This window comes from Sinocyclocheilus rhinocerous, unplaced genomic scaffold (assembly GCF_001515625.1).
Source record: "Sinocyclocheilus rhinocerous isolate Xijiao unplaced genomic scaffold, SAMN03320098_v1.1 scaffold2782, whole genome shotgun sequence".
NCBI lineage: Eukaryota > Metazoa > Chordata > Actinopteri > Cypriniformes > Cyprinidae > Sinocyclocheilus > Sinocyclocheilus rhinocerous.
The window spans coordinates 161,581-176,789 of NW_015631009.1; the positions used below are offsets into that span (position 1 = coordinate 161,581).

At 37.0% G+C, this 15,209-nt stretch overlaps 1 protein-coding gene across 12 annotated transcripts in view; it reads left to right on the plus strand.

Annotated features, from left to right (window-relative positions):
- Positions 1–682: 682 nt before the first annotated feature.
- Positions 683–15,209, plus strand: part of LOC107741035 (centrosomal protein of 89 kDa-like) — a 78,090-nt gene continuing 63,563 nt past the window's right edge. For 9 of the 12 annotated variants that reach the window (XR_001640150.1, XR_001640151.1, XM_016553614.1 and 6 more), the window contains exons 1-9: positions 683–977; positions 1,200–1,306; positions 1,511–1,666; positions 2,955–3,141; positions 3,383–3,458; positions 4,960–4,994; positions 7,388–7,445; positions 11,296–11,406; positions 12,253–12,441. Coding sequence is in view for 10 of the 12 variants with exons in the window: in XM_016553614.1 (XP_016409100.1) it covers positions 885–977; positions 1,200–1,306; positions 1,511–1,666; positions 2,955–3,141; positions 3,383–3,458; positions 4,960–4,994; positions 7,388–7,445; positions 11,296–11,406; positions 12,253–12,441 (1,012 nt within the window). In the remaining 2 variants the exon portion in view is untranslated. The remainder of the gene's footprint in view (positions 978–1,199; positions 1,307–1,510; positions 1,667–2,954; positions 3,142–3,382; positions 3,459–4,959; positions 4,995–7,387; positions 7,446–11,295; positions 11,407–12,252; positions 12,442–15,209) is intronic. The other 3 variants (XM_016553609.1, XM_016553610.1, XM_016553612.1) reach the window with 3 other exon arrangements.

Genomic DNA, 15,209 nt, shown 5'->3' on the forward strand with positions numbered 1-15,209 from the left:
TCTCTATAACGATTGGATCAGTCAGTAAGGGACATCTGTCACAAAAAATCCATTCATCCCCTGCAAAACTATTTGTTGCAGGCAGCACAGGCGTTTAGGAAAGTGGTGTGGTTTTGGTGCCTTTGGTGTTCTTGGTGAAAATTACATCCAAGGGGCCTTTTATTTGGCCTTTAGCCCCATAGAGAACTGTATGTGGGGTTCCATGTGAAGAAGTCAAATGTTTTTGGATCAAACTGATTCATGAATTAAATCAACAAAACTCTATTTAACACAATTTAAAGCAACACAACATGTAGGTGAAAGATCATGACTAGTTCTTCAAATATGGCTCATATTTTCAAGCAGGCTTTAACTTTGTTTATGTTAGGTCTACTTTGAAATTCTTAACAATGTCACAAAGCCTGTCAGTCTCAGCACCAAAACGATATTTTATACATTTTATTTTTTTACTAAAACAATATAAAATGACTCATAGACAACAGAAAAGTAAAAAATGCAATGACAACTAAGACATCCGCTTTTATTTTCTCAAACACCTTTTTCCACGTGTTCATGGACTTCAGTGGACCAGACGTCCCTCTACTGGAGAACTGCCGCACTCAGACGTGGCTCGACGCCGTTGCTAAGAGGATTAAACGGCAACGCTGATTGGTTGAGCGTGCACAAGTGAACCAATAGGAGGAGTCGATATATTTCAAGGTTTTTCATGGAAAGCGTCTAGTTACGTGAAGTTGAGTTGAAGCTAATAAGATTTCGATGACAAAATTAATGTAGTTTTTTAAAAAATAAACTATAAAACGCGGTCAGTTTCTCGCTTAAAACGTAGCTTTGCCACACGATAGTTCTGAAATGAGCTCTCCTGACCGCGGCTTTCATAAATCCTAATGTCAAATCTCTCACCGAAACGAGGAAGTTTGCTGAGGACCATGTCATCCAAATTCAACTTCAGTTTCAGAAGAAGAGAGAGGAAAGAATTTGTAAGTCTTCTATCGCGTACATATGATTATATAAGTTACATTTTGTGGTGAACTAATTTAGCTGCTAAAAAGCCTGTGTTACTAAGCAATCTACAAAAAGACACATTCATTCAGACCTCAGTATTTATTTTCTTAGCAGTGGCACTGGATTGTTTTAACACGTGAATCCTGTGATGTAGTTGTGTCGTAAATGTAATCCTGTGTGTTGTTGTGGTTGTTTAGCGGAACATAGCTCATGGCTTGATCCCTGCTGCCACCATTGCCCCCAGACCTGCTGTTCCCCGCACTCCTCCCCCACGAAGCCCCAACCCATCTCCAGAGAGACCCAGGTATACCCACATACCATATCCCTATCCATTCATATCACTTTTGTTCTCCTCCTACATTTTTCTCATCTCTCAATGCATTTATGATCTTGAGAACCTATTAATTCACTCATCATTAGCCATAACGTTTTATACAACTAACTGTACATACCTGTTTCAATATCTTTAAATCTGTAAACATCGTAATCTCTTTGATAACTGTCACAGGTCTGCCTTGGCAGCTGCTATATTATCTTCCTCCCTGATGGGCCGTACTGTTGCCATTCCACCTCCACGCCAGAGGTCTTACTCTGAGAGTGATTGTTCACGTGCGGACAGCCAAACTGGCTTTGAGCCCTTTGCTGCCACTGCACTTTATACCAGGTATTATGGTGCACTGTTCTGATTGACCTTAATCAGGGATTCCTGACCATTTATTTTGCCAGTGGGACACCTTTGACAGGAAGTATTTACCTGAAGTCCCCCTGAGAGTTTAAGTTAATATTTCAATAATTTAACAAACACATCCACATGTTCATGGTTCTCTGATGTCAGTTAAAGAAAATGGTCACATGATATGGAAGTAAACAAATATTCATTTCTTTTTTGTAAGTGTTTTATCTTGGTTGCTTTTATTTAAACTAATTTATCTATTTTAATTTGACATTTTTATTGGTTTGATTTTGTTTTGTTATTTACTTTTCTTACTTATCAGTGGTGACTATGTCAAAGTGATGTCCAGACTAACTCAGAATGATGGCAGAAATGTACAGTTCTAGATGATATTAAATGATATTAATGTAAGGAAAATTTGGTAGTACTGACCCTCAAGTCATTCTAAACCCATATGATGTACTTTTTTCAATGGAACACAAAAGATATTATTTTATTGTTTAAAGATTACACTGGTGCCCCTTTCAATGTATGAAAGTGAATGAGGACTCAGAAATGACACAAATGCAACTTAAAGTTGTTGTAAAAGACTGTGACTTGAAAAGTCTATATTCCAAGTCTTCTAAAGCCAAACAATAGATGGTGAAGAGCAGACCAAAATTTAAGTTGTTATTCACTTGTTATTCTCACCTTGGCGTGTTCATGAGTTTATGAGATAAATAGTCAGATCAATGAACTTTCAATGAACTGATCAGTTAAATATTGGTCTGCCTGTGATACAAAGCTATCGTATGACTTCAGAAGACTTGAAATATAGTGCATAAGTCATATGGACCACTTTTATGATACTTCTGTGGTGCTTTATTATCATTTTTGAAGTTTTGAAAACAACTAGTTTAGTCTTTTGCAATTTCTCCTTTTTCATTTAATGGAGGAAAGAACATAATGACAAGAGGGTAAGTTTCATTTTTGTGGGAACTAATCCTTTAAGTGAGTCTGAAAGCACAATCATTATTATTACATCAGAATCACTTCTAATCAGGGTAACACAGCAGGCTGCATTGATTTTAAGTGTATAGGCATCGTTGGTTCAGCAGAAGGCAAAGTAGTTTACTTACACATTTAGTCTTTGGTCTGATTGTCTCTCCATGATAGGATGTGTTACAGACAGCGGTTTAAACAGCATTAGCTGGCCATCACATTTTATGCTATTTAAATATGTCAACTTTGCTTTCTTAAGTGAGACATGTAAAATAATGTATTTGCTCTCTCACTTTAGAGACACCTGGCCAGATTCAGTGACAGGAAGACCCCCCGTGTCTTCCCCAGGACATTCTGATGAGGACGAAGGTGATGACAGTGATGAGGTGGAGGCAGATGAAGATCATGTATATCAGTCCCTTGAGAGACAGAGCAGAGCTGATGACATAAATGTTGTATACGCCGTGCCATTAAAACACAGGAAGGTACAGTTGTGTATGTGTGTTTGGTTGGGTCTGTGTATAGAGTGCTTTGCCCTGTTAAGCTTTTGATGCATTTACTAATATTCACCATGAGGTGGAGCTTCTGATTCATTCAAATCATGCTCTAAATCAATACCTAGTCTGAGAAAATAAAGAAACTAAAGAAGCTGCATTAACCTGCATTTATGCTCATCATTATATATATATTTATATAGTTGACTGGTTGAATGAATCTCTCTGTCAGGGCGAGACCAATTCAGACGTTGATGAAGAGACTGAAGACTCTGCATTTGATATTGTGTCTCCCCTACAGGCTGAAGGTTAGAAGTAACAAAGAGTGTTAATATATATTTATGAAAGTCATTCATGCTCAACAAGGCTGCATTTATTCGATCAAACATACAACAAAATAGTAAAATAGTGAAATATTACTACAATTGAAAATAACTCTTTTGTCTTTGAATACATTTTAAAGGGGTCATATGATGCTGCTAAAAAGAACATTATTTTGTGTATTTGGTGTAATGAAATGTGTTTATGCGGTTTAAGGTTAAAAAAACACATTATTTTCCACATACTGTACATTATTGTTTCTCCTCTATGCCCCGCCTTTCTGAAACGCGTCGATTTTTACAAAGCTCATCTGTCTGAAAAGCAAGGTGTGCTGTGATTGGCCAGCTATCCAGTGCGTTGTGATTGGCCAAATGCCTCAAGCGTGTGACGGAAATGTTACGCCCCTCACCATATTGTGATGCCGTGCAGTAGCCCCTCACTGCAGAACACAAGATCCAAGGGGCGTGGTTGGATCCACATCTAGGGGGTGGAGATGGGTGGGTTTAGGGATCAGGGGGTGGCGACGGGTAGGTTTAGGTATATGTAAATGATATGATAAAAATATGTTAAATATGTTATAAAATCAATCTAATATGCTGATTTGATGCCGTGATGAATCCATAATAATTTTTTCAGGAGTCCTTGATGAATAGAAAGTTTAAAAAATAAGAATATTTATTCAAAGCATAAATCTTTTGTAACAATTTAAAAGTCATTACTGTTGCTTTTGATCAATTAGATACATCTTTGCTGAATAAAAGGGGATCAGTTTTCAGCAAAGTATTGCAAGTATTGCAGTCACGGATAAAAAAAATAATACGTGTGAAATCAAAATTTAAAAACGCAAGAAAAAATACATTGCACAAAATTTAAAAATGAAAGCAAAGTTTTCAGAATAGCAAACAATGGTCACAGATTAACTGATTCGACTGATTGGCTAGAGGAGCTGTCAATCTAGAACTAGTGGACCAATGATGACGCTTAAGCCTACCCTGATTTACATGATACTCTAACTGCAACATAGAACATGGAAACAAGAGCGAAGTGAAATATTGCATAAGCATTAAAATTTTTTAAATATGACCAGAAAATGTCTGCGAGCACAAACAGAGAAATATAACCAAGGAAAACAGGATTTAGTGTGCAAGTCAGATAATTTTGCATTAATATTTCAGTTTTGTGCAATATGATTTTAAATGTGTTTAAAGTTTTGATTCATGCGTATTGCTTTTTAAAATTTCATTATTACATTTTTGATTTACGCTTATTATTTTTCGATCCGTGACCATTGTTTGCTATTTTGAAAATTTTGCTTTCAGTTTAAAATTTTGTGCAAAATATTTTTTTCTTGGTTTTTACATTTTGGTTGCAGTCTTATTTTTTTTTTTATCCATGACTGCAATACTTTTGGCGGAAAATTGATCCCATATTAGAGCCCTGGTAATTTTGCAGCTTCATGGCTATAATTAATACAATTTTGTATTTCAGAGGAAATTGTGGTACAGGAAGGAGCAGCTAAAACGGTAAGAGAACCTCTCTTCACTTCAGTTTTAATGAGAAGCTGAAGTCATTATTTTGATTATGTTAATTCAGGTTCAAAGCTAATTTTTTAACGCTGCTAGTAATGTTAATTATGTTGTGGATTGGTCTGACTCTGGACTAAATGTCATGAAGCCCCAGGGCTCAACAAATTCTCTAAAGACAGGGGAAAATTACCCTGGTATAAAAGGGTGAGATTAAGGGCAACTTTAAAAAGACCAAGACAGAGGTTGTTATCAGTAAAGACCGGGCTCACACTACAGGAGTTTTAGGCTGATTTATCCCCGATTTACCCCTCCCGACAATCTGAGAAAAAATCTTGCACACATGTATAATCTAGCACATGTATATGTAAACATTAGCTGAACGTCAATGATGATCTGCTGTGTGAGATCACATGAGGTGCTCCCTCTGGCATGATAATTTTAATAATATCTTGTAGTGTGTGAGGCGCTACGATTTTCAAATCTTGTAATGTGTGCATGTTCAAGATTTGAGAAAGGAAAATCTGTTCATATTCTCCTTATGTGCGTGCTGCAACCAGATTTCATGATCGGTTAGGATTTAAAGTGTATGAAATGTTCACTTTTTTGGCTTTTTTTTTTGCATTTAGTTAGGTTTCTGGCGTGTCTGCCAGCTCAGAAAAGCTGGAAAGAAAACATGCAGCCAGGTCGTTATGGGGGGTCTGAGTCTGAAACTGTGTCATCCAGCAAGTTGTTTCAATTTGCAGCCGGTTTCTAGATAGCTCGCTATTTGAATAAGACCAGAATACCAGAATAAGAAATAAGAAGAATAAGAATAAGAAGACCAGAATAAAAATTTCCAGATAATTTACTCATCCCCATGTCATCCACGATGTTCATGTCTTTCTTTCTTCAGTTGCAAAGAAATTAAGGTTTTTGAGGAAAACATTTCAGGATTTTTCTCCATATAGTGGACTTCAATGGTGGCCAACGGGTTGAAGGTTTCAGTACAGCTTCAAAGGGCTCTACACGATTCCCGCCGAGGAATAGCAGTCTTATCTAGCAAAACGATCTGTCATTTTCTTAAAAAAATAAAAATGTATATACTTTTTAACCACAAATGCTCGTCTTGCACTAGCTCGACTTTACGCATTGCGTAGTCACGTTGGAAAGGTCACGTGTGACGTAGGCGGAAGTACCGACCCAGTGTTTACAAAGCAAACGTGCAAAGAAATGCAAATGGCCTTTACAAAAAAAGATAAAACCACGAAGTCGGACGATTTTGAAGTTGGAGGAGAAAATGAGATGGAGTTTTTCGCCCTACCCTACCTTTATGAACCAGAATACAGAGGCGAAGAACGAACCACGCGTGACCTTTCCAATGTAATTACGTCATGCGTGAAGTCACGGACGTGCATCGCAGAGCTAGTGCAAGATGTGCATTTGTGGTTAAAAAGTATATTATTTTATTTTTTTATTTTTTTAGAAAATGACAGATCGAGTATGAATGAAAATCAGACAGGATGAGAGAGCGTGGGAAGGTGTTTAGACTGGGTGGCAACAAGAGAGAGCTATTTCTGACACAGCTATTCAGCTATTTCTGACACAAGAGACTATCTCAACCATTCTGATTCATTATTCAGTAAGTGGCTCTCTGATATGACAGCTAATACATCTATACATTCACACACACACACAGACCCCCGCCCAATTAGGCCATGTGAACCTGTTCTTGATTAATATGCAGACACACGTATGCACATGAACACTGACCAGCCCTTTGCCGTCTCATATTTCCATGTTGTCAGAACCGAATGCTACCATTCCTGTAGGTGCTTTGAGACCTTTACCAGAGGATCTGTAATCTCATCTCTTAATGAGGAAAATTGCTCATTAGTAGAGATGAACTGCCTCTAATGACCAAGCCCAGTGCACTTTTCACTATTAGATATACTTAGTAATGCAGTCTGCCTTCAGTCTGTTTCAGTCTGTGGTCTATGATATTCATTTGTGGTTAAAAAGTATATTATTTTATTTATTAATTTTTTTAGAAAATGACAGATCGTTTCGCTAGATAAGACTATTATTCCTCGGCTGGGATTTTGTAGAGCCCTTTGAAGTTGCACTGAAACTGCAATTTGGACCTTCAGCCCATTGGCCACCACTGAAGTCCATTTTATGGAGAAAAATCCTGGAATGTTTGGTAACACTTTATAATAACTTTCATTAATAAATTTAATGAGGAAAATTGCTCATTAGTAGAGATGAACTGCCTCTAATGACCAAGCCCAGTGCACTTTTCACTATTAGATATACTTAGTAATGCAGTCTGCCTTCAGTCTGTTTCAGTCTGTGGTCTATGATATTCTGCAGTAAGAACCCTTTAATCAGTTAACTTCACTCTGTCTCCATAGCAGCCATCATCGCTACGACAACCAGGATCAGGCTCTCCTGGGAGCATGACATCTCCAGGTACTTCCCCTGTCTGCCATACATTATCCATCACAACAGCTGAACTCCACAGCAAATCATGTGCAATGTCATCTGTGCTAATTTCAGAATCTTTTTGTCAGTCAATATGAAACGTGCCCCTTTTTAAGAATCCTCAAGGATTTGAAAGAAAAGCATCATTTCTGTTTCATTTTGACAGAGAGCAAATTAAGGACACTGTGAACACCTAATTGATGTCCAATTTATTCAGGCACAGCTTTCAACAGACTGGAGACAAATGAAGTGGTTACTGTGTAATACATTTGTGAGAGGCTCATTGAAGTTTCCTGAAGGAAAAAAAAACAGAATAAAGCCTCTGCCAATTTAACAAACGTCTTCTTATTCAGCTCCTCTCACAAGCTTATTGTTGTCAGCAATGAAATATGAGGGAGATGAGACTATAACTATAATGACTATGAGGACAGAGACTGGAATTACCTTGACATTTTTCTTGATATATTCCCTGCTTCTCCTCTTCCTCCACTGCCGTAATTTAGTTTCTTTTTGTTGTTAATATAGTGGTGACAGTAAAGAGTTTGTAAACTTACTCCTAAAGTTGTTAAAGAGGAACTTGCTGTTAAGATTTAAATGTAAGCTGTGTTGGCAACAGAATTGCTAGCCATGAAACACATTAACTTTTGGCAAAAAAAAAAAAGAATATAGGCTACAATGCAAATGATGAACATTCTGAAGGTGCGTAGTATGCACACTTTACCAGACATGCTACATGTGTCATGTCTGCATTTGATTTGTTCATGCTTTGACTTAAGATGTTCTAACTCTAAATATAATTTACTCAAAAAAAAAAAATGTTTTTAAACAAGTACAATTTAACAACGTGGAACAAGTTTTGTGCTGCCAATAACACTCATACTGCCCAGCTCACAGTTAGCCCCTGTATATTTTTGTACATTTTCAAATCTGATGGCTCCACTTGTCCTGTGGCATTATGCGTGCATACAGTAGGTATTGGTGAAAAACAAACCAAAATGTAATTTATTATTTAAAGAAAATCCTGACCTTGGCCATTGGTCTGCTGTGCACAACTGCACATTCATGAGACCGTATTAGTGCCACAGTTCCTTTGGCTTGCCAAGGAAAAGCACACAGATACACTGTTTTGATAAATCAAGATTAATAAAAACACTATGCCACACAGTATACATGTTTTTCTTCAAACCCTATCATACATCTCCAGAGCACTTGGAATATATGGCACAAGGAGCAGGGGGTCTTGGGATTAAGTTTGAATCTGGTTGCTACTCACTGCCATTATATGGACGAGTGTGAGCAGGACTTTTTTTTTTTTTTTTGTCCAAAAAAGAAGGAAGGGCATGACTGGAGTTAATGTTTCTGTTCATGTTACGGTTCATTATTTTCACAATACATTTTTTTTCATATATTGTGGCTTTTAAATGAAATTACTAACTAATTTCATGTTTCATTATATTGATATAGTGGAATTAGTGTTTAGTTGCACTCAAGAGGTCAAGTGGCAGATGCAAGCAGACCAGCATTAGTTTAGCTTATAGTGGAAGAGGATTGCAGGAAGGATGGATTTACCCTCTGAAATAGAGCATGAAACAGCAGGTCTGGGCACTTGCTGCAAAGTGATCAATGGACAATTGCCAACCTTTTTATGCACCAGCAGACAACGGCACCCTTAACAGTAACAGAGACTTCCAGTGAAGGAAGAACTTTGCTGGAGGAGGAAATGAGGATGACCTTGAGGTCTGATCTAGGGTTGAAATGTTAGAAGCACAGACAAAATCTTGTCTGTGTTTGTAATGTTAGAGACCAAAGGCACAGACAGATCAAGGAGAATTAAATGTAGATTAGAAGCAAGGATGATACAGCACCACTAGGAGTCACAATGTGGGCTTTTCAGCTCCATATCCAATTTTAGGCTTTGTGAGAGTCAAGCAAAATGTCTTCAGTAAGGATGTTTGACATGATGTAATATAGTATTTACTGCTATAATATTGCTTTTAATATTGTACAGGATAGAGTCACTGTTCAGTGAAGAAATAAAAATTAATTTACTCAAGTCCCCTCATGTCTTTCCCAACCCTTATGACTTTACTTCATGTAACTGCAAAAGAATGTCACTTTTTCATGGAATTTCAATTGGATCAGTGAGTGAACTGGATCAGTCTGATTTGTGAATGAATCCTTTCAGTTCAGATCAGTTCTGTGAACCAGGTCAAGCAAATTACTGAAAAGCTCTGTCACAACACAATAATTTACTGATTATCACAACTTCTCTAATTAATGTGCCAAGAAGAGCTAGAGTAAATTTTTAGTGAATAACGACTTAAATGTTGTTCTGATCGTCAATCCGAGTTATCGTGTCACTTCAGAAGACTTAGAAATCAGCACCCAAACCTAAATGAACCACTTTTATTATATTTTAGGGTGCTTTTGTATCCTATTTTAAGCTTCATCCTTGAATGCATTAGACCCCGTTAATTAAAAATTGCATGCATAAAATGACCTGTACATTTTTCCAAATTTCTCCTTTTGTGGTCAGTGAAAGAAATAGGGGTTTAGAGCTACATGAGGGCGAGTTTTTCATGTCTGAATGAATTCTTTAAATAATGGAGAAGCGGTCTGGGAAAAGGTTAGCTAACAAGTTAGCTTCAATAGAAAGTGACCTTGTGATTGACAAAGTAGTCAGCATCCGTAGGTCATTCAAAGTAGGTTATGAATTAAGAGAGGATGGGTTAGGGTTAGGGTTAGGGTTAGTGGTAGCGTAGGGATGGAGAATGATTTGTGTGGGATGGATCCGCATGTGTTAATTGTGGAATGATAGTACAATATCTCTGCGCATCATGTTTTTTCCACCTCTTCTCTGATCCATGCATTTTGTGGTGGTTTTCTGATTTCCAAGGACTTGAAGTGGAGCAGCAGGAGAGTTCAGAAATAAACTACACCACAACAGTTTACTGTTAGTGTATAGGAAGGTTAATAGACATTGGCAAATAACAGAAGAAGAACGCTGTATTCATAAAAGTTGTTGGCTAAGACTGCTTTGAGCAAGACATTATAACAAGACATTCATCACATCTGTGTTCAGTAAATATAAAAATATGCATGAGCTTTCCTTGACAAAAGAGATCAAAAATGTACACTATCATTCAAAAGTTAAAAAAAGAAAGAAATTAATACTATTATTTAGCAAGGATGAACTGATCAAAGTGATAGTAAAGACATAATATTTACAAAAGATTTCTATTTCAAATAAATGCTTTTTATACTTATGCTGTTTATAACTTTCTGCTTATCAAAGAATCCTGAAAAAAATGTATCATGCATCAAATTATTAAGCAGCACAATTAACAACATGGATAATAATAATAAGAAATGTTTCTTGAGGACCATTCTAATATGCTGATTTGATTTTTGAAGGATCATGTGACACTAAAAAACTATGGTAATGTCTGCTTAAAATTGATTTGCCATCCATAATGAATAAATGACATTTTAAAATCTATTAAAATAGAAAACGGTTATTTTAAATTGTAATAATATTTCATTTTTACTGTTTTTACTGTGTTCTTGATCAAATAAATGCACCCTGGTGAGAATAAGATACGTCTTTCAAAAACATTTGAAAAAATCTTACCAAACTTTTGAACGGTATATAGAATTTATTTTGAATTAAGATGATTGACTACCTTCATTAACAGCTCATTTACTCACTCACTTAATTATCAGTCTCACTTATTCTGTTGTACAATTACTCATTTATTTGCCCAATCAATGTATCACTCCTTTACTACGTCCCTTACCTCCATGTTTTATAAATGTTTTTTCATATTGTTTTTGTCAGAGCTTGATGTCTGGAGCGCTCAGTCTCACAGATCAGTGAATACTTCGAAAAGGAAGACCTCACGAATGAAGGAGAGTCCAGTGAGAGGAAAAGAGAGAGACAGCAGTCGAGGTGAGGGGGCATGAACTCTACTCTTTGATATCTGACCTTTCCAGCTCTTTTGTCTTTCTATTTAATAATTTCGGAGCTAAAATCTCCTTAATCATGGTAAAAAGTCACTGTAACGCATGGCCCAGAGTGGATAATTGCTTCATTTCGTTGTTCAATAAATAATTATATTACTGGCTATTTTACGGCTTAGAAACAAACTCATCCCACTGGATTTGACTAGATTGTCAGGACAATTCTACTTAAAGACTAGAGCACAAAAGATTAATGAAAGAAACTAATGAACTAGATCTCATTAGTTGCATAAGTTATTTATTAATATTAAGCTTGTCTGTCTCTAATTTGTTGTTTATGCTGCTTATTTTCATTTCAATCTGTGGTCATTTGATAAGGCAGACATTAAGATCAGCCAGACTAATAGAATGAATATATTGAAGAATCTCAACAGACTATATAGCGTCAGACTCATTAATGTGTATTAGGACTAAACAGATGGTCATAATCATGCTGTACTGGTTTACACCAAACAGAATTAATATAGTCCATCTTAAAAAGAAAATCAGTCATCTTAGGAAATCATCTACATGTCGAACCTTCTCCTTCATTTCTCTTCTGTCACATTTTCATTTGTTTGTGTCCTGCAATCCTTCCTGCTGTCTTGTCTTTGCATTTTGTGCTCCTGATGGTGGTGTGTTATGTTGTGGTGTTGCTGTGTTCTGTTTTGTTTTATACTGTTAAAAGTTCTGTTTTCATATTCTTATGTAATGCATTTGCTTTTCTGTGCTGTGGTTTTTATTCTGCGTGTGGCTGTGCCGTGTTTTGCTCTGCCTTGTGTGTTGTGTGGTGTAGAGGCCAGTGAAGTGTTGCGCTGTACACTAGAGGTTCAGCAAGCATTTGTAAAGGAGCTGAGGGAGCAGACTCAAATTCTGGCCCAGGAGAAAGAGACACTGGAGAAGAGATGTTTACAACAGAGTCAGCACATAGAGCATCTTCAGCAGGAGCTCTGCCACACTCACACAGAGAGAGGAATCTCCACAGGTGCCTCCTCACTCGCTGCTATACATCCCACAGCGCTAACAGAGCCTATCCAACATTGAAGGGATCCTTCCCCCAAAAATGAAAATTCTGTCATCATTTACTTACTCTCATGTTGCTCCATATGCGTATGACTTTCTCTCTTCAGTGGATGGTGAATTTTTGAAGAATATTCAGGCCAATTTTTCATTATAATGTAATAAAACGAATGACGACTGGGGTCCTAAAATCAGAGGTTTTGTATGACCTCAGAAGATTTTAGATGTAGACGTATGGACCACTTTAATTATGCTTTTATAAAATTTTAAAGGAGACATATTATGCCCCTTTTTACAATATGTAATATAAGTCTCTGGTGTCCCCAGAATGTGTCTGTGAAGTTTCAGCTCAAAATATCCCACAGATCATTTATTATATCATTTCGAAAATGCCTATTTTGAGTGGAAGCAGAAACACGCTGTTTTTCGGGCCTGTCTCTTTAAATGCAAATGAGCTGCTGCTCCTCGCCCCCTTTTCCAGAATAGAGCTGCGCCATTACAGCTCGGACCTGCTAAAAACATGTGTTTTGGTTCTGATTATCATGTTTATCGCGCTGAAATCATGCAGTTTAAACCATATGAGTTTAAACTTCTGATATACGGTTTTCTGAGCGCACACATCCGAAGCACACGGACAGAAAGCGGCAGTCACAGGCATGTGAGTACTAAACTATGTTCTCATTCACACAAGTTTATGTTAAAAACACACATGAGTTACAAAAACAGTCGGTTACGTCTGTGAAGGTAAACTGCTGGGAAATAAATCGCATGTTTTTTGTTTATCTAAATAGTGTTCTGTGCTCGTCTGTGCAGACAAAGGCAGAACATTAGTATGTTTTGCTCAAATCTTCGCCATGGCATTAGAACTAATACACCGTTGTCGCTTGGGAAAACACAATAACGGCGCCGTGGGTGTAAACTTACAGATTAAGGGGCGGTAATATTATAATGGGATCCCTTTGCATCGTCACTAGGGGAGCGAAATCAGACGCGCTCGTTTTTTCAGACGCTTGCAGAAAAAGGCTTCCCAAAACAAAGTTACTGGGTTAATCTTTTTCACTTTCCTTGGTTGGTAGATGCACCGGGGACCTGATTATAGCACTTAAAACCTGGAAAAGTCAGATTTTCATGATATGTCATCTTTAATGCTAGTTTTGTGTCCTTTTGGAAGCATGAATGTTCCAGTCCCCATTCATCGTGCAGTAAGAATGACTTGCACAGTCTTCATAAATTATCCTTTTTAAGGGAAAAATATCATACAGGTTTTGGAATAGCATGAGGAGTAAACAATGACAGAATTTTCATTTTTGGGTGACCTATGCCTTCAAGCAACCTAATGTGGAACAAAATCTACATTGCAAATAGGCATACTCTTCAACATATGCCTACTTCATTTCAAGCAGTGTTCTGAGCAGTAATTTTTGACAACTGAGCTGTAAGGTCACTCAAACAACCCTTTTTTAATGAGACTTTTGCTTTTTTCATACTCAGTTTCCATTTTTTTAGGAACAACTTTCTAATTCTGGGTAGGATCTCTAGAACAGCAGCCTTACTTTTTCATGGTTCACATTAATATGATAGCATTACACACCTACTGATGATTTGTCAGCAGCACATTCAGGCATATTTTTACATCATTTTTTTGTGAATAGTATCTAGAAACTATTGTGCACAAAATTCCCAGAAGGTCAGCAGTTTCTGAGATACTCATTCCCCTCCATCAGTGACCAACAATCATTCCACAGTCAAAATCACTTACTGGAGATCATATTTCTTCCCTGATCTGTGCTTGGGTTTCAACAAACACTGAAACATTTGAAAATGACTGCATGCTGTGATTGCTGCCCTGAGATTACCTGATAAGTTATTTGCATTAACCAGCAGGTGTACATGTGTACCTAATAAAGTGGCAACCGAATATACTGTATGGGCGTTTCTTATACTACAGGCATTTTGTCTCGGGGTTGATTTTTATTAAATATAATAGATTTAAGCTTTTTTCTTTTTTATGTGAAGGTCACGTCTTTAAAACTGTTTAACATCACTTCATTATTCAGTTTGGCATTTTTTTGAAACAGCTTTTATACTTAGATTTTATTATTTCACTGTTATCCCAGATTCAGACTTTTTATGTTAAAATGTGAAAACCCATCAAAAATGATTAATATGGCATCCTGAAGAAGGCCTTTCTCTAAATGTGAGTGCAGTCCATTTATGTTTCACCAGTTCGCCTACCCATCCGGTCATGATGGTTACTGGTCAACAAACTTCTCAAACCCGATGCTCGGCTTGAGCTCCGAGTTCAACCCCCCATTGCATTACTGCATAGAAGGAAAATAACAGAAGTGGAGGAGGAGATGGGGAGGTGGAGGGATGCCAGAAGAACTGTCGCTGGGACAGCGCGATGAATGTTGCTTATATAGGCTCGTAATGATGATTGACAGGACTGAATGATTAGGGTCCTCCCGAACCTACGTTAGGAACTTCATTTATTGTAATATTCATGCTTCTATTATTAGTCAGCTGCTTGAATAAAGTTCTTTATCTCTTTATTTATTTTTTACAATTTTCACACTGCATCCTTGGTTACATTTGTAAAATTATGATAAGAGGAGTGAAATAAACTAACCATTTCAATGTTTATTGTTTAATGTTCACGCAACTGTCCTTCAGTTATGGGATAATTCCAATCACAACCAACAATTTATCCCCTAGTAACATTTTTCAAAAAAA